The following is a 23,341-nucleotide window of genomic DNA, read 5'->3' on the forward strand; positions in this document are numbered from 1 at the left end:
ACCTGGTTCCCAATCCGGGTTTTCTGCTGTCCCGCGCGCCTGTACATTCGAACTTGGCGCGCGCGCCCAGCCGGCAACCTTCCTGCTGACCGTTACACTGCTCCTGTCACTGCTTCCCCCTTCGGGGAGGCTAGCTGGAACTGACCTCCCCTCCGTTCCCCCACTCTCCGATAGAGGCGTGGTCAGCCCTGACTCATCTTCTCTCCCCGCTGGAGGAGACGCTGGTCCTGACACATGAGACTCTTCCCCCCCACTACGCTCTGGTGGGGAAGCTGGTCCTGATCTCCCGCTGCTGCTTTGGGAGTCCCGGCTGGCCCCTTGTTTCTGGTGCGTCCCCCCTGGGACCCCCCTTGCCCTGACCATCGGCGCCCCCTTCTGGGAATCTTCTGATTCGCTGGAGAAGCTCATGGAATCTCTCAGGTCACTGTCATACTCCCCTACGCTGCCCTCAGATTCTTCCCCTTCGCTCTCCATTTCCTCTCTCCCCTGTGCTTCTGCTCCTGAGCCCCTGACACTAAGATTCTAAGGTTTTCTGCTGCTCCAGAGAAGAGGACCCAAACCAATGGATTCAAATGACAAGAATGGATATTTTGACCAAAAATTAGGCAGAACTTTCTGATAGTAAGAGCTGTTCAACAGTAGATCGGACTTCCTCAGAAGGTGGTGTGTTTTCCTTCAACATTTGAGGTATGGTTACTTACTCTTGAAGTAAGACTCAGCTGCCAATCTAGTTGGACTCAGGCATGGAAATGGGAAGGGTACCACCTTGTCCTTTCTCTCAGGGCCTGGCCTATGCCCTGCAACCCTAGATACAGAGGAATGGTTGCTTATCCAGAGGTGAGGGGACTCTGCACATGTTCAGAGACACTCTCCGATTGATGGCTATCATGCCATTGCACAACTCTCCTTCATTTCAACTCGGTCCACACAAGAGTAATTCCAAGTGGCCTTTGCCCCATGCTGGTGCATGAGGGTGCCATGCTTGTTTTGTTTGGGTCTGCCCCTGAAAAGCTTATAACTGAATCCTTGGGCCACAGCAACAACTTCCGGTACTTCCTGCCTTAAATGGATGCAGCTCCCACGCTAGTGGAGACCATTTGTGGAGGAAAACAAGGATGATTTGGGAGTAATTGTTCTTACAAGCTCCCCCCAGGGCCCGTGAGGAGTGAGCTTCACTCACAGATCATCTTGATAACTGACTCTCACTCTGGTATGGAACTCGAGAGGCAGGAGATGCTGAGTGGAAAAGCGCTTCACGTATCGGTAACCCCCAGGCACAGCCATTAAGAGCAGAGGTTCTTCTGTATATTAGGATGAAATTAGCTTTAATTTACAGACGTGTACAGGATGAAGGGGACAAGATTACAAACTGCCAAGAGAATCAGCTACTGGGTTGCAACATTTCAAACCGGAAAAATTTCATTCGTTGAAAAATATGGTATGTCAGGGGGGAGGGGAGCCTTTACCCATTTTTTAAATTAATACTATATTTGCTATATAAATGACTTGGCAAACCTCCCCCTAAACGATAACAACTGATAAAAAGCAAAAAGAGAAAATAAATGTTGGAAATGTAAAGAAAAGGAAGGGACTTTTTATCATATGTGGTGGGAATGTAAGAAGGTGAAAGGCTTCTGGGAAATGATATATAATGAATTGAAAAAAATGTTGAAATATACATTTGTTAAGAAACCAGAGGCATTTTTGTTAGGAATGGTAGGAAATGAAATAAACAGAAAAGATCATAAGCTTTTTTTATACGCAGTAACAGTGGCAAGAATACTGCTAGCCCAAAAATGGAAACAAGAAGAATTACCGTCAATGGAAGAATGGAGAATGAAGTTAATGGAATACGCAGAACTTGATAAATTAACAGGAAGGATCCGAGGCCTACGAGACCACAGATTCACTGAAGACTGGAGTAAATTTGTAGACTATTTGAAAAGTATTTGTGATGAACAATTAACGTTTGCAAGAGGCTCTGTGAAAATAATATTAGAAATATTGTAAAAAAGGGAATCAGAGGGAGGAGGTTTTTAATAAAAGGCAATATTAGATTAAGAAATGCGGAAGAAGGACTAAAATGGAGGATTTGCAGAAGAGTGGCGGGAACTCCAAAAAATGTATCTGTGAAAAATTGTGTTATGTGTTTTTATATTTTGTATTGCAAAATGAATAAAAAATAATTTATAATAAATTTTAAAAAAGCAAAAAGAGAAAAAGAGAACAGAATTATATCTATGGATAAACATGAAAATAGAACTGTGTGAGAACACTGAAATGATTTAAAGCATCTAATTTCCATTGGACGGTAATTTGGACTATGGTCTTTGATGTGCAGTAGCTCTGATGGGACCAGTGGCGGAGGATGTCTCTCCGGCACCTGGGATAGTGCAAGCCACCCATAGGGAGAGACAGGACGGGGAGCGCGGCACCCATTCCTGCCCCCCTCCGTTGTTTGCTCGCCTGCCTCCTTCCTATCCTCTCCCCTGCCTGCCTGCCTCCTCCAGCCAGGAGTGCAGGGTAAAGGTGCGCCACCCCGCGCAACTCCCGACCCAGGGGGTGGGACAATCACGCCCAGCCGGGGGGTGCAATTCACCACAGCGGCCCAGCCAGGGGGTGTGATCCGGCTCAGCGGCCAGGCTGGGGGGTTGCGCTCTGGCGCGGCCAGGGGGGGGTTGAGATCTGGCATGGCCAGGATTTTGTCACACACCCAGGATGACACCCGGGGCGGACCGCACCGACCTTGCTCCATCTCTGGGCGGGATGCCAGATCATTAGAGATAAGAATTAGAGGAGAGGAAGAACTGGAAAATTGCCTGGAGCTATGGCGGGACGCCAGATTACTCCCTTACATAAACAAAAAAGATGGCGTAATGACGTAGATTGAATTTCAACAGTAGAAAGAAAGATTGGAAAAGTGGGAGCAGAGATGCCATGTAAGACAGGATTAGAACAATGAAGAAACAAATGAGGGGGAAAACCTATCACAAAGGGAATTTACAGGAAACAGAACTCTTTTTGTGGAAATTTTTCAGTATAGGTTCAACCTGTTGTCCTAATAATAATCGGTAATACTGAAAAAAATATGAAGAAACTAAAGTGCACCTAACAGACTGGCTGCAATATTTTCAAATACATCAAAGATTGTTGTTGTTGTTGTTTAGTTGTTTAGTCGTGTCCGACCCTTTATGACCCCATGGACCAGAGCATGCCAGGCACTCCTGTCTTCCACTGCCTCCCGCAGTTTGGTCAAACTCATGCTGGTAGCTTTGAGAACACTGTCCCACCATCTCGTCCTCTGTCATCCCCTTCTCCTTGTGCCCTCCATCTTTCCCAACATCAGGGTTTTTTCCAGGGAGTCTTCTCTTCTCATGAGGTGGCAAAAGTATTGGAGCCTCAGCTTCACGGTCTGTCCTTCCAGTGAGCACTCAGGGCTCATTTCCTTCAGAATGGAGAGGTTTGTTCTTCTTGCAGTCTTTGGGACTCTCAAGAGTCTCCTCCAGCACCATAATTCAAAAGCATCAATTCTTCGGCGACCAGCCTTCTTTATGGTCCAGCTCTCACTTCCATACATCACTACTGGGAAAACCATTGCTTTAACTAATCGGACCTTTGTTGGCAAGGTGATGTCTCTGCTTTTTAAGATGTTGTCGAGGTTTGTCATTGCTTTCCTCCCCAGAAGGAGGAGTCTTTTAATTTCGTGGCTGCTGTCACCATCTGCAGTGATCATGGAGCCCAAGAAAGTAAAATCTCTCACTGCCTCCATTTCTTCCCCTTCTATTTGCCAGGAGATGATGGGCCCAGTGGCCATGATCTTTGTTTTTTTGATGTTGAGCTTCAGACCATATTTTGCGCTCTCCTCCTTCACCCTCATTAAGAGGTCCTTTAATTCCTCCTCACTTTCTGCCATCAAGGTTGTGTCATCTGCATATCTGAGGTTGTTGATATTTCTTCCGGCAATCTTAATTCTGGCTAGGGATTCATCCAGCCCAACCTTTCGCATGATGAATTCTGCATATAAGTTAAATAAGCAGGCAGACAATATACAGCCTTATCGTACTCCTTTCCCAATTTTGAACCAATCAGTTGTTCCATACCCAGTTCTAACTGTAGCTTCTTGTCCCACATAGAGATTTCTCAGGAGACAGATGTTGTGATCAGGCACTCCCATTTCTTTAAGAACTTGCCATAGTTTGCTGTGGCCTACACAGTCAAAGGCTTTTGCATAGTCAATGAAGCAGAAGTAGATGTCTTTCTGGAACTCTCTAGCTTTCTCCATAATCCAGCGCATGTTTGCAATTTGGTCTCTGGTTCCTCTGCCCCTTCGAAATCCAGCTTGCACTTCTGGGAGTTCTCAGTCCACATACTGCTTAAGCCTTCCTTGTAAAATTTTAAGCATAACCTTGCTAGCATGTGAAATGAGTGCAAATGTGCAGTAGCTGGAGCATTCAACTACACTTCTTTGGCACTGCCCTTCTATGAATTGGGATGTGGACTGATCTTCTTCAATCCTCTGGCCACTGCTGAGTTTTCCAGATTTGCTGGCATATTGAGTGTAGCACCTTAACAGCCTCATCTTTAAAAATTTTAAATAGTTCAGCTGGAATATCATCACTTCTATTAGCCTTGTTATTAGCAGTGCTTTCTAAGGCCCATTTGACTTCACCCTCCAGGATGTCTGGCTCAAGGTCAGCAACCACACTACCTGGGGTATACGAGCCATCCATATCTTTCTGGTATAATTCCTGTGTATTCTTGCCACCTCTTCTTGATGTCTTCTGCTTCTGTTAGGTCCTTACCACTTTTGTCCTTTATTATGGTAATCTTTGTACGAAATGTTCCTTTCGTATCTCCAATTTTCTTGAACAGATCTCTGGTTTTTCCCTTTCTATTGTTTTCCTCTATTTCTTTGCATTGCTCGTTTAAGAAGGCCTTCTTGTCTCTCCTTGCTATTCTTTGGAAATCTGCATTCAATTTCCTGTATCTTTCACTATCTCCCTCGCATTTTGCTTGCCTTCTCTCCCCCGCTATTTGTAACGCCTCGCTGGACAGCCACTTTGCTTTCTTGCTTTTCATTGGGATGGTTTTCATTGCTGCCTCCTGTATAATGTTACGAGCCTCCATCCATAGTTCTTCAGGCATTCTGTCCACCAAATCTAACTCCTTAAACCTGTTCCTCACTTCCACTGTGTATTCATAAGGGATTAGATTTAGATTGTATTTTACTAGCCCAGTAGTTTTTCCTACTTTCTTCAGTTTAAGCTTGAATTTTGCTATAAGAAGCTGATGATCTGGACCACAGTCAGCTCCAGGTCTTGCTTTTGCTGAGTGTATAGAGCTTCTCTATCTTTGGCTGCAGAGAATATAATCAATCTGATTTTGATGCTGCCCATCTGGTGATGTCCATGTGTAGAGTCGTCTCTTGTGTTGTTGGAAAAGTGTGTTTGTGATGACCAGCTTGTTCTCTTGGCAGAACTCTGTTAGCCTTTGCCCTGCTTCGTTTTGAACTCCAAGGCCAAACTTGCCAGTTGTTCCTTTTATCTCTTGATTCCCTACTTTAGCATTCCAATCCTCTATAATGAGAAGAACATCCTTCTTTGGTGTCATTTCTATAAGGTGTTGTAAGTCTTCATAGAATTGGTCAATTTCAGTTTCTTCAGCACCAGTAGTTGGTGCATAAACTTGGATTACTGTGATGTTAAAAGGTCTGCCTTGGATGCGTATCAAGATCATTCTATTATTTTTGAGATTGCATCCCAGTACAGTTTTCGCCACTCTTTTGTTGACTACGAAGGCCACTCCATTTCTTTTACGGGATTCTTGCCCACAGTAGTAGATATGATGGTCATCCAAGCTGAATTCGCCCATTCCTGTCCATTTTAGTTAACTAATGCCCAGGATGTCAATATTTATTCTTGCCATCACATTTTTGACCACATCCAACTTACCAAGGTTCATGGTTCCTACATTCCAGGTTCCTATGCAATATTTTTCTTTACAGCATTGGACTTTCCTTTCACTTCCAGGCATATCCGTAACTGAGCGACCTTCTGGCTTTGTCCCAGGCGCTTCATCAGCTCTGAATCTACTTGTACTTGTCCTTCGCTTTTCCTCAGTAGCATGTTGGACGCCTTCTGACCTGAGCGGCTCATCTTCCAGCGTCATAACTTTTATATGCCTGTTGTCTTTGTCCATTGAGTTTTCTTGGCAGGGATACTGGAGTGGCTTGCCGGTTCCTCCTCCAGGTAGATCACGTTTGGTCAAAACTCTCCACTATGAACTGTCCATCTTGGGTGGCCCTGCATGGAAAACTCATAGCTTCTCTGAGTTATTCAAGCCCCTTCGCGATGGCATGGCATTAATCAAAGATTAACCATTGATAAAAAAAGCAGGACTTGCTAAAGAAACATCAAAACTTGGAAAAAGAATTGATACAAAGTAAAGGAAAATATATCTCAAGGGTATACAACCTCCTATTGCAATGGGAGGTAAAGGAATAATAAGTGAAAGTTGTAATGGTGAGATGAGCGCAAGATTTGGGTTATAATATTTACATGGAACAATGGGAAAAATTATGGCGGGAATTCATGGCCTGCTACAATCTCAGGGAAAACACAATGAAGATGATGTATAGATGGCACCAAACTCCAGAAAAACTTGCTAAAATGTATAAGAACAGATTACCTATATGTTGGAGATGTAATAAAGAAATTGGGTCTTATTTGCATATGTGGTGGAAATGCACAGATATTTGTGTTATTTGGAAAAATATATGTAGAACTTTAAAAATTATTTAAATTAACATTCAAAAAGAGGTCAGAAATATTTTTATTAAGCATTTTGCCAAAAGAAATAGGGAAATCGAAAAGAACATTGTTCATGTACGGAATAACGGTGGCCAGAATTTTAGTAGCAAGAAATTGGAAAAACACAACAATACCCAACACGGAAGATTGGCAAATCCTAATGGTAGAATATCTGCAGCTAGCGAAAGTGACAGGAAGAGTAAGAGGCCAACCAAAACAAAAAGTCTATAAGGATTGGGGAATCTTTAAAGAATATTTAGAAAACTATGGAATAAAAGGAAACATATTGGCAGAATTAGACTGATCCCTGTATTGTATAAATATAAGTTTGTAGGGAGGTAAAAAGAAATGATATAAGAAATATGTAACTGTGCGGTATAAAGTAATGGATAGACAAAGTACAGTGAGATTGATTGGAAGTCAGTTTTAAATTTCTTTTCTATAAATTTTATAATTGTGTTCAATACCAGGAGTATAGATGATGATAATTATATTAATCTTCTTATATCTTATAGTGTGGTGGTTTGTTTGATTTTTCTGTTATTTGTTTATTTGATTGTATGTATGTTTGTTTACTTGTATGTACATCTGTTTTTCATAAATATATTTATTTTAAATTAATAAAGATAATTTTTTTTTTAAAAAAGGATATATATTTTTGTTATTAAATATCTCAACATGAATGGAGCTCAAGAAATCAGTAGCTGTTGATAAGGGACTAAGATCAGGACTGAATGCAATTGGATTAACCAAGATATTGGAAGCAGGAAGAAATAAGAACTTTGTACTCCGAAATCCAGCACACGGGAAGTCACTAAAATGATCTATATTTGGATGGGAATTGTAATTTGATATTGATAAAATGTGGCTGTCATTGGATTTTAATATTTGAAAATCAATAAAGATTATGTATAACCATGGGCCACAGCAACTTTCATTGCGGACTCCTACCAAGTTCTTGTTCCTGCTGAACGTCTCCAGCTCAAGGTGCAGGTTCTCGAGCTCCAGAGCTAGCATCTTTTGTGCCTTCTCAGCCTCTCCACATCTGGCTGTGCTCTCTTCCAGCTGCAAAATGCATAGCGAGAAGCAGTCAATGCATCACCTCCCACCGGGCGGGGAAACCATTTAGCTAGCTTAGCTTTCTCCCTCTGCCCTTAAGCAACATTTATTTACATTTCACTCCAAGAGTGTTTCTACATTTTGAAGCCCATCACAACTCTGCCTGCTTACAGCTATGTTCCTCTGAGGACTGGCGACACTGATTTCACACACATGCAGCCCACGAAACACAGCTCTAGCTAGAGACACAAGAGTACCAAGCATCTCACAGCAGGAAAACTTGCTTTTCTTGCAATCCCATTCCTTTTCCATCTCAGCGACAATAGTTGGAAGGCAAAGAGAAACTGTTGCTTTTGCACAGCAAGCCTGAGCCCACTTCTTATGCCAAACCCCTGACTTTATTTCAGGCAAATCTTGCAGTAAATCTAGGCTCATTAATTAGCCAAAATATGCAAATTGCATGTAGTTTGCAAAGATGTGAGTTATTTACAAGTGGGGTTCACAAATGATTTTTTACCAAAGAGCTCTAATTGCACTTTGCAGACACACCCCACCCCAAAAGGGAGCATTTTGCGAGTGTTACCGTATTTTTTGCTCTATAAGCCTCACTTTTTCCCTCCTAAAAAGTAAGGGGAAATGTGTGTGCGTCTTATGGAGCGAATGCAGGCTGCGCAGCTATCCCAGAAGCCAGAACAGCAAGAGGGATTGCTGCTTTCACTGCGCAGCGATCCCTCTTGCTGTTCTGGCTTCTGAGATTCAGAATATTTTTTTCTTGTTTTCCTCCTCCAAAAACTAGGTGCGTCTTGTGGTCTGGTGCGTCTTATAGAGCGAAAAATACGGTAATTTGCTGCTGGGGCTGCTTGTGGTTTCTTCAACTGCTAGCAGCCAAACTGGGCAGAACAAGAGAGAATGGACTCCAACATCCTCACTCTCTTCCAGCATTGTTTGGTGGTTGTACTTCCTGCTGCTTTCTTTCTTCCAACAATGATTTTTTAAAAAGCTTTTACACTACTTTTAATTTTTTTAACATACATAAAAAAGCAGCTCCATGCATGTAGAAAATAAGCAAATCAGTAGAAGGCCATTTTGTCCTAGTTTTCTAAGTGTAGGGAATGTTTGTGGTGTTGGTTTGGCTTTTAAAAAATGCATATGGGGGGGGTTCATGCCTGCAATCTAGTGATACAATGCAAGAAAGGCTTTAAGACTGTGCATAACAGTACTCTACACTACAAGATTGGGGAAAGGGGTGGGTGGGAGGGTGAGCTATATAACTCACTGCACTGCTCCACAGTGATCCCATCTACCTCTGTCCTTTCTTTCTTACTTCTTGTTTGTGCTACTCTCCAAAAAGAAGGTCTTTATTTGGGTGGAGGGGGTAGAGAGTGCAGTGGCTTTTGCTTGCTCAGTTTACTCAATCCAAAAAATGTTCTGCAGCTCCAAGAGGTGGGCAGGTAGGGTTAGAGGAGATATTTGTTTGGTAAATGTGAATTTATCACACCCACACTTCCTAAATCAATAGTTTCTCCTTTGAAATTCACTCTTTTCCAAATTTTGTGAATCAGTACAAAAATAATTGTACTGGGGTGTTGGAATTGTTTCCAAAAATGCATAGGCTATGGCAAAATTGTGTACAAAAATGCATATATTGAGAGAAATGTGCATGGACTTTCAACTTTGTACACTCATTTACAAAAGACGCACCACACCAGTGGCGGCGCTTGTCATTCACAACAGCAGCACTCAGCAAGTATAAGTGTATTGTAAATAAATGATCAAATAAAAAAGTTTTTTCTTTTTCCTCCTTTCGTAAACAAGAGATAAGGCATCAGCGTGTTGTCTGACATAAGCATAATAAAAGTTAATCTGGGGGCTAAACTAAATTTGGGGGCGCTGGGCAGATCTTTGCACCCCGGCAGGACATATGGTAAAGGCTCCCCTGCTCTCATCTTTGCTGAATGGCACAACACTGAGAGAAAGGAGGAGCAAGCCAATAGAGTGTCGTCCCCCCCCCCCGACTGGTCGAAGTAGGCAGGTGGGTGAGTAGGTGGCTGGGTGGGAGCTGAGGGCGGGCTGAAAATGGTGAGGCAGACCAGCCTCATGATTTCCATTTTGGACCTTGCAGAGGAGACCATGAGGTCTGAAAGACTTGCTTGGGGAGCGGGGAGGGAGTGCTTCTAAGCTTCAAGCCTCCCTTTTCCGTCATCCCTCAGCAGTTTCTGTCTTGAGTGTAACATGCTCTCAGAAGAAGCATCTTCAAAATACATAGCTGGAACTTTTCAGAACAGGATAAGCCAGCTGGGCTTCTGATCACATCAGTCCCAGGTAATCCATCTCCGTCAGAGGCATCAAGCACCAGGACCCCCTCTGGGCCCCGCAAGTCATCGTGAAATACAACACAAACATCAACAGCCAGGCCAGAGAAGCATTTAGCTTTTCTGAGAGCTGTGATATTACTACAATGATATTGCTGTGCCTTTGGTGATATTTTGATGAAACACCTTGTAATTTACCATCAATCCACAGGCGGGTCTTGGGGGAGAATTATAGCTTAGGCAGACTCATGGCAAGCAGGAATCCCTTTCCATGCAGGAGCTGAAAACAGCCTTGTCTTTTTATGCAGAACACTTTGCAGATGATAATTAAATTCTCCTACCCTGGGGAATGAGGTGGGATTAAATAACATGGGTGGGAATAACCGTGGCTGGTTATTCAAGGGGAAACTTGGAGCCTCAGGTGAGGTGACCCCCCCCCCCGTTTGGCCTGCGTCTTGTGCTGAATCCAGCCCTGAAGGGGGGTGGGGAGTCTCAGCATGACTGGTCCTTCCAGAAGAACCTAAAAGCAGTCCTGCTGGATCAGACAAAAGCCTCATCTAGTCCAACATCCTGTTCCCATGACCAGATGCCTCTTGAAAGGACCCCCAAGGCCAAACTGCTTCTCTCTGGCTGGACAGTCCCACACAATGAAATGGCTGACCAGGAGATTGAGGAAGACTTCCGGGTTAGCGCCATCGGCTAATGGCAGATTCCCTCCGAGCTCCGGAGGGAATCGGCTCCGCAGGATCCGGGTCTTGCCGCTGCGGCGACGCGGGGACCCTCAGAAATCACAGGCGCTGAAGCCTGTGAACTTGGTGACTCGGCGGGCACCATTTGCGCCCCCCGACCCACGAAGGAGCCTTTTTAAAGGCTTCGGAACGGGGTACGGGGTGAGCGGCACGGTGCTGAGAGTCGACTGCTTCTCCTGCGGAGTGAAGCCGCATGCCATGGTCGGAGAGCGCTGACTTCTTCTTGTGAACAATTGGACTCTAAAAGTAACAACCCGTGAGTAATACGGAAATTGGATTTGTAAAGAAAAAAATTTTTTTGAATTAGGCACGATCGGGGAAGGCGCAAACAGGAAGTCCGTCTCCCCGTCTTATAAATAATCTAAAGCAAGGACTAGCTAACTAAGGTCGAGAGAATTTCTTCTTCTTTATTGGGTAAAAGACATTAATTTCACGATTTGGCAGTATAAGTAATTTCACTGGAGGATAAGAGCTAATTTTGAGAGCCGAAGTGCCACCCCCCCGGACCCGGGAGTGATCCGCGAGAGAGCCTGTTGAGGAGATATAGAAGAGTTTGACAGCTGTCAAATTAGCTGTCAAGAAGGAAAAAGAGAACTTTGTTTCTGCTATCTCTGCTGGATATATTTGCTACAATTTGGTTATATTTTGTTGAAAACAAGGAAGAACTGATACAAACTAACTTGATTTTTGGATTTGAACTGGAAGGAAGATAAAGTAACCAAAATCCCTCTAGAGGGGATTTTGGGACATTACAAGAATGGCTGAAGGAGGAAAAATTCAAGCTAAATTGGACAGAGTGTTTCTTCTCTTGGGAAAGTTACAAGGCCAAATTGATGTTTTGGCTACAAATGTTGCAACTCTGGACTTAACAGTAAACAAATCCATTGAATTTGATAAGGACTTGACTCATGAAGTCCATGCAGCTGGACAAGAAGAGAAACTTGAAAGATTTGAGAGTGTGGAGAAAGAGATATATGTTGTTTCTGAGGAAAAGGAAGGAGGAGATGTAATGTTGCAGATGACGAAGGAGAGCCAGAGGCCTGACATGATGGCTACAAAGGAAAATAAGTACTGGATGATGAAAATCTGTTTTGAATTGAAGATTGAAGAATGGAGAGATCTCCTTATGTGGAGATCTGAAGACCTATGGATTACAAATTTGATTAAGGTGAAAGTTGGAGCTTTTGGGACATTTGGACTTAAAAGGAGTAAGAAACAAGATTCAGGCTGCACTTTTAAGTATGGAGGTCTGGCTGGAAGAAATATGGACCCTATCGGGACAGAGCTTCTCCGAGATCTGGTGTTTAATATTAAGGACTACCAAAAAAACCAGCAGAGAGGAATTGAGAGAGAATTAAGAGCCTCGGACATGAGGTCTCCAGGCTGATAGTAGACTAAGACTGATGGACATTTGTTGGGGATTGAAACCGGGAAAGGGGGGGTGGGGTTTGGGAATCCAAAGGGTGCAGAATAATAATCTGTTTTTTTTATTTTGTTTTGTTATTAGTATGAAAATTGGGGAATTCGTGGAAGGGAATTTGGGTCGACTTTAGAAAAAAGTTTTAAGAATGAGCACTGATGTTTAAATACTGATGTTTATAAGTTAAAATTGGTTTTTTAAAAAAAACGAATTAAATATAAAAAGGTCAAAAATTGGGGACAAGAACTTGTTGAATTAACAATTTGAATTGGAATATAAGAAGGGGAGGTGTGGGGAAGTCAGGGAAATATGTTATTGAAAATAAGGATAGTAAACTTTATGTGTTTAAAAAAAAGAGAGAGAGAGAGAGAGAGAGAGAGAGAGAGAGATTGAGGGCAGGCCAGATAAAGGTCTTCTTCATGCAACATGGAGCTGACTTAGAAAACTCTCTGCTGCATGATATGGGGATGGGCACCAACTTCTAAAGCTTAGAAATGTGGCAGACAAGTTCACAGAGGAGGAGAGACCTCTTGATGGTTATTAGCTATGATTGTCATATGCTGTATCTCCAAGATACAGAAGCAGTGTATCTTTAAGGATAACTGATGACAAAATAGAATGGGGGAAGGTTCTTTCCTGCCTGGTATGTCTTGTTTGTGGGCTTTCCAGAGGCATCTGCTTTGCCATTACTGAAAACAGAATTTTGGACTCTTTAGTTCTGATGGGGCATATCCAATAACTAGTAGCCACCAGACTTCAGGGCCCATTAATCTTATGTAAGCAGCTTCTAGTCACCAGCAACAACTGAAAAAGTCTCTTTAGCTGTAAAAACCCCCCAAAACCCAAGCTTTGTTTAACAGCTATAGCTGTACCACCCTTCCTCATCCTTAATTCAGGTTATAAACACAGATAGTTTATCTGTTTCTTGCTTCCTCCCCTTTCTGCAAGGTTGTTCACACACACACACAGAGAGAGAGAGAGAGAGAGAGAGAGAGGTGCTCCCTTGGTCCCACCCCCCATCTCTGTTGCTCTTTCCTCTTTTCTTTTCTTTTTTGCTTCTTACATCTGCATAATGGAATTTTCCCACTTGGGAACAAACAAATTGAAATTCCCATCAAAAAAGATGCATAATGTATGAACAGATCAACAGTGTTAAGTTGGCAGCGTCCTGCCATCTGTTAGATACCTGTTTAAAATGAATGCCTCAGACTTACCAAACACAACTCTAAAGAGATTTTGATTCTGATGAACATACAGATTGTGGGTTTAAAAAAAAAAATCAAAGTTGGGGGATTTCTCTCCCCTTCCTCCAAAAGAAACACCCTTTCTCCTGTTTATTGAATTCTCCTGGTTATTGCAATTTGCAGAGCTGATTGTGAGACACTCTTGGAAATCATGATGGTCTTAAACTAAAAAGAATGACAATGTGTTTTCAAACGTAATGCTGCCCTTCCTATGCATAGCAGAGAGATGAAGGCTGCAAAATGTGCTGGCTTTCTGGCAAAGCTCTGTCCCAAGTTGGATCCTCTTTGTCTTTTCTAACTTCTGCAAGGCACCTGCCCCCATCAGCCCCATAGGGCAGCATCATATGGTTGGGGTGACTGGGGCTGATGAGAATTGAAGTCCAAAACAAGATTTGTGAAGCCTCTTCTAGATTAATGCTGCCATAGGAGCCAACACTCCTATGAGCTGAGGATTCTTGTGCCTCCCAAATAAAATATTTGAGGGGGCCACCCACCCAAGTTGATGGGTATTGCCATTCAAATGTTGTGTATGCACCATGCTATGTGACTGATTATAGCATGGTGCATATCGTTTTGAATTTTGTTAGGTTGCTTCTCTCTAGCATTTTTGTCTTATCCTGCTATGGCTGTATGCTAATGCAATAAAGGTTTGATTGATTGATTGATTGATTGATTGATTGATTGATTGATTGACTGATTATGTGGTGTTGGGGCTTACCTGCCTCCCCCAATATTTCATTCAAGTTGGCACCTCTGAATGCTACACCACAGCAAGAGGAGATCTCATTTCAGTTTCTTTTACTAAGAAGTTGGAATAGCCTAACTTCTGTCTCCTATGCCCTGGCAACCTCGAGGTTAGATTACTGCAATGTGTTATATATGGGGTTACCTTTGAAGACAGTTCGGAAACTGTAGCTGGTGTAGAGGCCAGGTTGCTCACTGGGGCAAGACAGTCTCAGCATATAACACAAATCCTGGCTCAACTGCTACCAGTTAGCCGCTGGGCCTAATTCAAAGTAAAGCCATTTGCAGCTCAAGACCCCAGTACCTCAAGGACCACCACTCCCCATATGACCCTTTCTGGAATCTGTGGTCATCATAAGAGTCGCCCTCTTTCTGCCCTCTCCATGGGAGGTCCAGAAGGTGGCAACACGGAATGGGACTGTTATGTACTGAAGTTCTCACCCTGGGCCAGCAGGGGGATACTGTAGATAGTTATGCAAATGAAGGATCGAAAGTGACGTTCAGTGATTGGATAGTTTGTATGTAAATGAAGGATCGAAAGTGACGTTCAGTGATTGGATAGTTTTAGAAAGTTGCAACAGTTACGCTGTTCTGGAGCTCTATATAAGCAGGCTGACTGAGCTCTTCAGTTCAGTTCTGTTCTGGCCTCGGAATAAACAAGAGCTGTTTGAAGAATCACTGTGTCGTCTGATATGTTCGCCCACAACTTAACAGGGACCTTTTCAGAAGTGGCTCCCCACTTGTGCAATGCATCTTTAAAGGTCCAGTCGCAAATGACTCTGGGGTTGCGGCACTCATCTCGCTTTATTGGCCGAGGAAGCTGGCGTACAGCTTCCGGGTCATGTGGCCAGCATGACAAGCCGTTTCTGGCGAACCAGAGCAGCGCATGGAAATGCCGTTTACCTTCCCGCCGGAGCGGTACCTATTTATCTACTTGCACTTTGACGTGCTTTCGAACTGCTAGGTTGGCAGGAGCAGGGACTGAGCGACGGGAGCTCACCACGTCTCGGGGATTCAAACCGCCGACCTTCTGATCGGCAAGTCCTAGGCTCTGTGGTTTAACCCACAGCACCACCCGCGTCCCTTGCAATGCATCTTTAGGCACCAGGCAAAAACATTGGTTTTCCACCAGGCCTTTTGCTTTTAATTATCTGTGGCCTCCTTGGGTGGGTAGGTTGTTTTAATCCTGCATTTTAAAAATATGAATTTATTTTAGATTTTTCTATGCTTTGTTTTATGATGGTCTAAATGTATATTATTTACATATTGTTTTAATTCACTTTAGGCTGCACTAGCAAAAAGAGTGACTAGTAAGTTTATTTAAAATAATAATAATAATGATAATGATATTTTAAGGCCTTTATATACCACTCAGTCATTAGCATTTCTAAGCAGTGGGCCTAAGAATAAACTATATAGAAAATAAAACAATAAAGATCCAGGATGTCAGAGGCTCAGGAGCAGAAGAGCAGGGGAGAGAGCAAATAGAGAGCGGAGGAGAGGAATCAGAGGGGAGCGTAGGGGAATATGACAGTGACCCGAGAGATTCCATGAGCTTCTCCAGCGAATCAGAAGATTCCCAGAAGGGGGCGCCTATGGTAAGGGCGAGGGGGGTCCCAGGGGGGACGATCCATAAACAAGGAACCAGAGGGGAGTCCCAAAGGAGTAGCGGAGGAGTAGGACCAGTTCCCCCACCAGAGCACAGTGGGGGGGAAGAGTCACGTGAGTCAGGACCAGCTTCTCCTCCATCGGGGAGTGGGGAGACGGAGGGAAGGCCAGGTCCAGCTAGCCTCCCCGAAAGGGGGAGCAGTGACACAAGTGTAACGGTCAGAAGGAAAGTGGGAGGCTGCGCGCGCGCGCCAAGTTCAAATGTGGAGGAGCGCGGGACAGCAGAGGACCCGGATTGGGAGCCAGGTCCTAAAGCCCGAAAGAGGGGGGGGAAGAGTCGGCAGAATCAGCGTCAGAGGAATCTCGGAGGGCTGAGACTCCGACTAGCAGAAGGACCCAGAGAAAGAAGGAACAGAGGAAGAGGTGGAGTAAGGCTAGAATCTTAAGCTGGTGTCAGGGGGGAGGAGATTCAGATGGGACTTCTACGGTCTGATGGATAGATGTAGCGTTGCGCGCTGGGCGTCTGGAAATGAGACTGAACTTCAATAAAGACTTTTTAACTTGAGCAAGAAGCAGCGTTGGTCTTGTGTGAGCTGGGACCTTGGGCAGCGCTGACACATAATAAAACCAAACATTATTTTTAAAATATAATAATAATAATAATAATAATAATAATAATAATAATAATGTCTACTGGATTTACCTGTATTGTCTTACCTATAATACCCACTTAAGAGGGCAGCTTGGGTGCTTCTCATTTATTTGCTACTCTCCTGCAGCCACAATTATGGTCATACGACCAGCTTGACCAGCATTACAAAACTAGGGCATTTACCGTATATCTCACTGCCCCCCTGGCATATGCAGGGTTCTCCCCCTCCTCCTGTAATTCCCACAACAACCCTGAGAAGTAGACCAGCCTGAGAGGCAGCGTAGTCACAAGGTCACATCCAGTAAGCTTCATAGCTGAGTGGGGATTTGAACCCTGCGCTCCCAAGTCCTAGTCAGGAACACTAACCACTATCCCACATGGTCTCTCTCCCACAGTCACAGGGTGCAAGAGAAACTTCTTCTGGCAGAAAGTGTGACTTTGGAACACCCCCACCCCCCTGCCCACCCAAGGATTTGGCAAAGGATTTACTCCCATACAAAACCCAGCTCCAAAAGCCTCTTAATGAACAAATCCCAGCCATGAGCTATTGTGCTGCGGGGGGGGGGGGCTAATGCACCATGCCTGCTAAAACCCATTTCATCCAGCAAAAACACCTTGTCCTTTAAAGTTACTGCAGCTTTCTATTTTTTATTACTCATCTAGGGCTTGAGAAGCCATTATTGTCATTAGGAGATTTCCGAGGTTTAACCCTCTGCTGTTAGCATTTAGTTCCACTGCCAGGAATTCGTCAGCTCACATATTTACTGGAAAAGCAGGCAAATATACATTGTACACAGAGACATGCCAGATCCTAGTTTCCACCCATCCTCTCTTAAAAACTGCAAATTCCGCCACACTCCAGCCAATAAGCAGAGTGGCAGGGGAAACCCAGCCAGATGGGAGGGGTATAAAAAATAAATTATTCTTAAATTATTATTATTATGAAGGCAGGATGACACAAATGGAGCCAGCGCCATTGTCAACTGCTCCCTTCCCCATCATCATCAGTGCAGAAATATGTTAGCCTGCAACTTTTAAAAAGAAAGAAAGAGAAGAGAAGAGACAGTCCAAGGAGGACAGAGCGTGCTCATTCAGGGGCCACAGAGTGTTGAAGGCAAACATTTGGGGAGGGGAAGGGAGGAAGCAGACAGGGAGGGAGTGGGAGCACTGGAGTCCCTGACAACTAACAGCATCTTGGGTGGAGGGGTATTTTATTGTTCTTTTGGTGGTGGATACTTAGGTGGTGAACTGAATCTGATAACAGGGATGAATGATGGACTCATGTTACTGTGCAGATTCCCTTCTTCTTAGTGACACGGTGGTGATATATCTGGAAATGTATTATGGGAAGGGAGGGCGGTCTTAAAAGTACATGCAAGCCCATGCTAGGGGTTCCTACTCTTTGTGTGTTTGAACCTTGTTGCAACAAATAAAGATCAGGTCTACTGACCGCTCTTTGCTTCTTTAACTTGGCAGGAGATTCCTTCTTTTGCTGACCAGGAGAGACCTGTGGGGAGTGGCACCCCAACAAGCTGGGCAGCAGAGTAAACTTACACCCAGAAGTATTATAACTATATAACCAAAGGGAAAATGAGCAATAAATTGCTTGTCAAAAGCAGAGCTTCCATGTGCAGCAACAGTGAATTTTTCAGCATGTTATACCCTAATGGAGAATTTATAAAAAAGGATGTATAGATGGTAACTCTGTGCAAACCCTTTCAAGGAGTTTTGATGTGTAAATTTATTATTGAGTAAGCTTCCTTCAATTGTATTTTGGTTTGATTACTCATTTCAGGAAATGATACTTTTGTAATCATGCTAGGTTCCAGGTAAGGTGAAGAAATGCTTTTTGCAAGTCTTATTTCAAGTAGAAAATGTCCTTCCATTGCAATCCTATCACAACCTGGCTGACTAGCTTGCATTTGGCAGGGAAATTGTTCACCCCCTTACTTTCCTGTGTGTAGCTCAATGAAACAACCGATCGTAGTTATTTGAAATGCATTCCAAGTTCTGAATGGAGTGAAATGCTTGCATATAATATTTATTACTTGAGGGTGGGTGTCTTCCTGTATGATGAAGGCATGAGTGTATGATGAAGGCATACATGTGTTTGTACGATAGCAGATTGGTTTGGAAAGACTTTGTGGGCATGGAAGAATTTAACAATCACTTTAAAATACCCGGCTGTCTTTTGCCTAACTTATTCTGTTTTCCTAAGGTTATGTTGCATATATAGGGTGATCGGGAAATTAGCAATTATTTTTCAGACATTAGTTTTGTGTATGTATTTTAAAAATCTTTAAAAGTTTTAAAAAAATTTAAAAGTGTATGTATTTTAAAAATCTTTAAAAGTTGTTACACACTGCAAGTGTTTCCCCAGTATAAGGAATTATAAGTAACATAGTTATTTACTTCTTTGTTCCCTTTTCTCCACCCAAGGTTTGCAGTGTAAGTCTCAATTTACTGCTTTGCTGCATTGCTTTTGCAGGGTGGATGGTTGGCTCAGTGCATATTAACCATGCCTGCCTTCCTAACGTAAGAGAAAGGGGGCTGAAAGAAAACACAAGGAATCAATAAACATAGTATAAAAAAATAAAACTTTGTATTCAAATAATATATTGCTGACTTTTATGCCTTTTAAAACAAATCTGTTGAGGTATGTGTGTGCAAACACGCATGGGCTGTGTGGGCCAAACTGAGTCTTTGACTCGGGTGAGAGAAAGCCTGTTTTATTCTGGCAACAGCTCCCAGAAAGGTCAATGTTGCAGAAAAAACTCTTTTTGGGGGGTGTTAAAAAAAAGCAAGCAGTGTTTCGTAAAAGCCTTTGTCAAATCATAACAGATTGCCCAATTAAGCCCAAATGAGATGAAGGGAAAATGAAAGTCAATGAACATCATCTGTCTTTGGTGCCAAAGAAGAGCCCAGCAGACCAGTGGAGATTAATTTTTAAATGTGGCATTAACACCCAGAAAAAACAGAGGGGAAAATTCTCCTCAGGCCAGATTAAAAGTGAAAGCCATCATGTCAGATGAGGGAAGCTGCCAAATGCTGGCAAAGGGAGCACTGGAGAACAATGCTCTTCATCCTAGGGAAATGTGGGAAACCCTATCAGAGAATCATAGAACTGTACAGTTGAAAGGGATGAGAGGGTCTCTTTGACAGGCTCTGCTTATGTTTTGCTTTTGCATTTGTTGATATACAGTTCTGTCGTGCAAAATATTTAAGCCAGAGCTGCAGATGACTCAGGAAGGATCCAGTGAATCTTTCAACATTCAGCTTCATCCGATATCCACAAGTAACAGTATTGGGAGAAAACCTTTTCTTTCTCTCCTTTCTTTGTAAAGGAGCTGCTCCATTCCCTTGATTAAAGGCTTGTGGTGAGAAGACTAATACCTCCAGTCATCTATTATGGGAAACAGAGGCGGAGCTAGCTGCTCTGGCCCCCGGAAAGGCACGCATGCTGTTCACCTGGGGCGGGGCTAGCCACCCACAGGGCAGGGTGAGGCGAGCATCCCAGGGGGTGCCACCCGTGACGAGCGGCTCAGGGGGGCGGGGGGCAATGTCACCCCCCCCCTCAGAGATGACACCCAGGGTGGCCCGCACCCACCGCACCCCCTTCCTCTGCCAGTGATGGGATACACACTTTTTAAAAAATGTAGAGCTTATTTTGCATGCTGAGTGCAAAGGAGGAAGTCTAGCAACCACAGCTTCAGTATCCAAACAACCAAGACAGAAATGAGGTTAAAATCCATGCTGTAGTCCAATACAGATGCATGTATGAACAGGAGTCAGTATTCTAGTTTTATCAAATAATCACATAAAAATCACATAAAAAAATACATGGATTGAGAAAACTCACCCACAACTGTGAGATTTTGGCAATGCTTGCCACCCTCACAGTATTTTCAGAATGGGGAGAATATATCTCATAGCAGGTCAGGTGTTTTTAGTTCCCACTTTCAAATATATGCCTGCAGCTCAGTTTGGGGAAAGAGTTTTATCAGGAAATGCAGAAGGCAGGGAAACGGCTTAGATTCCCTCCTCCCAACATTTTTCTCCATTGTTAACCACCCCTCCCTAACCCTGCTTTTCTGCAAAGTAGCCAGACACCTGGACTTTCCTGCACATAATGGCATGGCAAGTAGAGACTGGCTGTGAGGACAGCATTTGCTGCAAACACACAGCCAAGGGCATCAGCCCAGAAAAGGTTTGACCATCTATTTCCTCCTGCTGCCTCCTCCCATCAAGCCAGGTAGAAACAGCTGCAGCTCACAGATGCTATTTACCCAGAATTATTATCCTAATTATAGATGTGTGCTAGCTGTAATTGCCTACGTCTCCAGAATGGCATGTTTTCAATGGAAATAAGCAAAGCAGATTATTGATTTAATGGCTCTGGAAGACTGGTGTCACTAAATTGCCATTACCCTCCATGCAATTCTTCTGTCAGGCCTAGGGATGTGCTTTGCAGGACTGAATCAGAGTAGCTGTGAGCAGTCTCCATCACCCCTTCTCCCCACACACCACCTGCTAATCCCATTCTCACATGCCTCCAATCTGTTGCGCCTGGATTGCTGGCTGAGGAGCCTTCCACGCAAACATTATTGTTTGGGTATTTACAAAGCACAGCACTTATGTTACCTGAATAAAGTCATTGTGCCCTTACCAACACCTGCAGCTAGTCTTGACTTTATCATCACATGCCAAACTTTTCTACAACAACTTGTCAGGTTTTTTTCCATTTAGGGGATGCCATCAACCAGCATGGTTGGGCACCTGCTGGAGGGGGGACCTGCACCCCAGAAAGAAGTCCACTATCTAGTGTTCCCTTGGGTCTGCACCTCCCCTTGTCCATTGCAACATGGCTTGCTTGCTCACCCGCCTCTTGCTCTGATCCAGGCTATGGTGGTGGCAACAAAACTTCTGACTACCAATAGGGTAGGTGAGGCGAATGCCTTGGGCAGCAGGAGCCACAGCATTTTGCAGTTTCCCTTAGGTGCCAAAACATCTTGGGCAGCCCTGAATAACCATTGCTAGAAACTGAAGGAGAGGAGGGGCTCTTGTGCCTGAATCCTGCTTGCGGGTTTCCCAGAGACATCTGCTTTGCCACGGTGAGGAGAGGAGGCTGCACTGGGGGGTAGGGATTGGCCTGACCCATCAGGACCCTCCTTATGTTCTTAACTGGCAGCAAGGGCTGGAGCCTGGATAGAAAACTTCTAGTGTTTGACGCCAGGAGTTCCACAACAGCCAAAGCAAAGGCAGCATATAAATGGAAGAACACATTGTGACTCTTCTCATTTCCCGAAAAGCATTTAGCAACACATGTGGGGCTCTGCATGTTTAAACTGAATGATTTCTACACCCCCACCCCACCCCTTTGACTCTCTCTCCTCCTCCACCCCACCCCGTTCCTAATCTAAGGAGATCCATCTTGGGATTCTCTCCCTGCAGCTTCTGGTCCACAACACCAAGCTCCTCCAGGATCCCTTTTCCCCTCCAACAACAGATGCTGAAAGCACAGCTTGGCGATTGCAAGCAGTAGAAAGGCAGAAGCAAACACACAGAGGAGAGACTAATTAGTGTGGTCCAAGGAATTAAAGACAGAAACAATCTATTTAACTAATTGCCTTAATTAAATTCTAAATGCTTCCTGTGAAAGATGCCTGTCTATACTGAAGGCACTTTAAAAAATAAAGAATGGGTTGGGGATGTAGATTAATTCTTTTACTTCTATTATTGGGTTATTGTTTTTTCTTTTTCTTCTATATATTGTGATCTGTTTTGTGAACCACCCTGAGACCTCTGGGTATAGGGAGGTATTTAAATTCAATAAATAATAAATAATAATAATAATAATAATAAATGCAGTCAACCAATTCATCCATCCAGCTTCTCACCTTGCCACGAAGCTTCTCCAGCTCCTCCCTGCCCCCAGATGACCCTGCATCTGCCCCTGAGGTCTCCAGCAGGAGCTGCATGTCAGCCAGCAGAGCATGAGTCCTCTTCAGGTCACGCCGGAGTCGCTTCTCCACATCAAAATCTCGATGGCCAATCTGGAAAGGGGGTGGGAAGAGAAAGCAGGGGCAGGCTTAGGGTGGGCAACTTGCACCAAGCCCCAAATCTCATGCCCTTTCCCCTTTGCACCCATAAGTATAAATTAGCATATGCAAATTTTGTGCAGAGGGGAGCATTGGGCTGTGCCTCAGGCACAGACACGCCCCCCCCAGCACTTGCCAAGGCCTCTTCCACCACCCCACCCAGCTTTTCTTAAAATGAAGGGTTTCTTTTTTCTTGCTTGGTTGGGGATGGCTTTGTTTTGGGGGCTGTTGCCTGCTTTCATTTTATCTGTCTTCTCTTCTATCTGAGGGGGAAATGTAGGTATTTTCCTAGATTTCTAGATGTGCCCCTCAACCCCAAAAAAGACTGGGGACCCCACAGAATAGGTGGTCCTTCCTTCCTTCAATCAATGTCATTAATTAATTTCCTGCTTCCTCTCACAAGACCTCAAGGCAGCCAGCCACCAATCAAGTACAATTAAAATTCAAAAACAATTTTTAAAAACAGAGGCAGCAGTCTCAGGTGGCAGAGTATGAGGGGGTAGCACCATCATGGGCATCACACCCATCCTCCACTGCTGGCAGAGAAGCTGTGGCAGCAGCTTCTGGTGAGCTCTCATGAGAGCTCCAAGGAATCTTGTGGAATCTTGCAAGATCTTGCAAGAAGCCACGGTCACTTCTCCTCACT

General features: G+C 43.9%; 1 protein-coding gene across 3 annotated transcripts in view; it reads right to left on the minus strand.

The window, feature by feature from the left end:
• Positions 1–23,341, minus strand: part of MYO18B (myosin XVIIIB) — a 288,747-nt gene that overhangs the window by 68,773 nt on the left and 196,633 nt on the right. For all 3 annotated transcript variants that reach the window (XR_008327976.1, XM_053368460.1, XM_053368459.1), the window contains exons 33-34: positions 22,495–22,650; positions 7,761–7,874 (exon numbers count right to left, since the gene is read on the minus strand). Coding sequence is in view for 2 of the 3 variants with exons in the window: in XM_053368460.1 (XP_053224435.1) it covers positions 7,761–7,874; positions 22,495–22,650 (270 nt within the window). In the remaining variant the exon portion in view is untranslated. The remainder of the gene's footprint in view (positions 1–7,760; positions 7,875–22,494; positions 22,651–23,341) is intronic.

Source organism: Podarcis raffonei, chromosome 16 (assembly GCF_027172205.1).
Source record: "Podarcis raffonei isolate rPodRaf1 chromosome 16, rPodRaf1.pri, whole genome shotgun sequence".
NCBI lineage: Eukaryota > Metazoa > Chordata > Lepidosauria > Squamata > Lacertidae > Podarcis > Podarcis raffonei.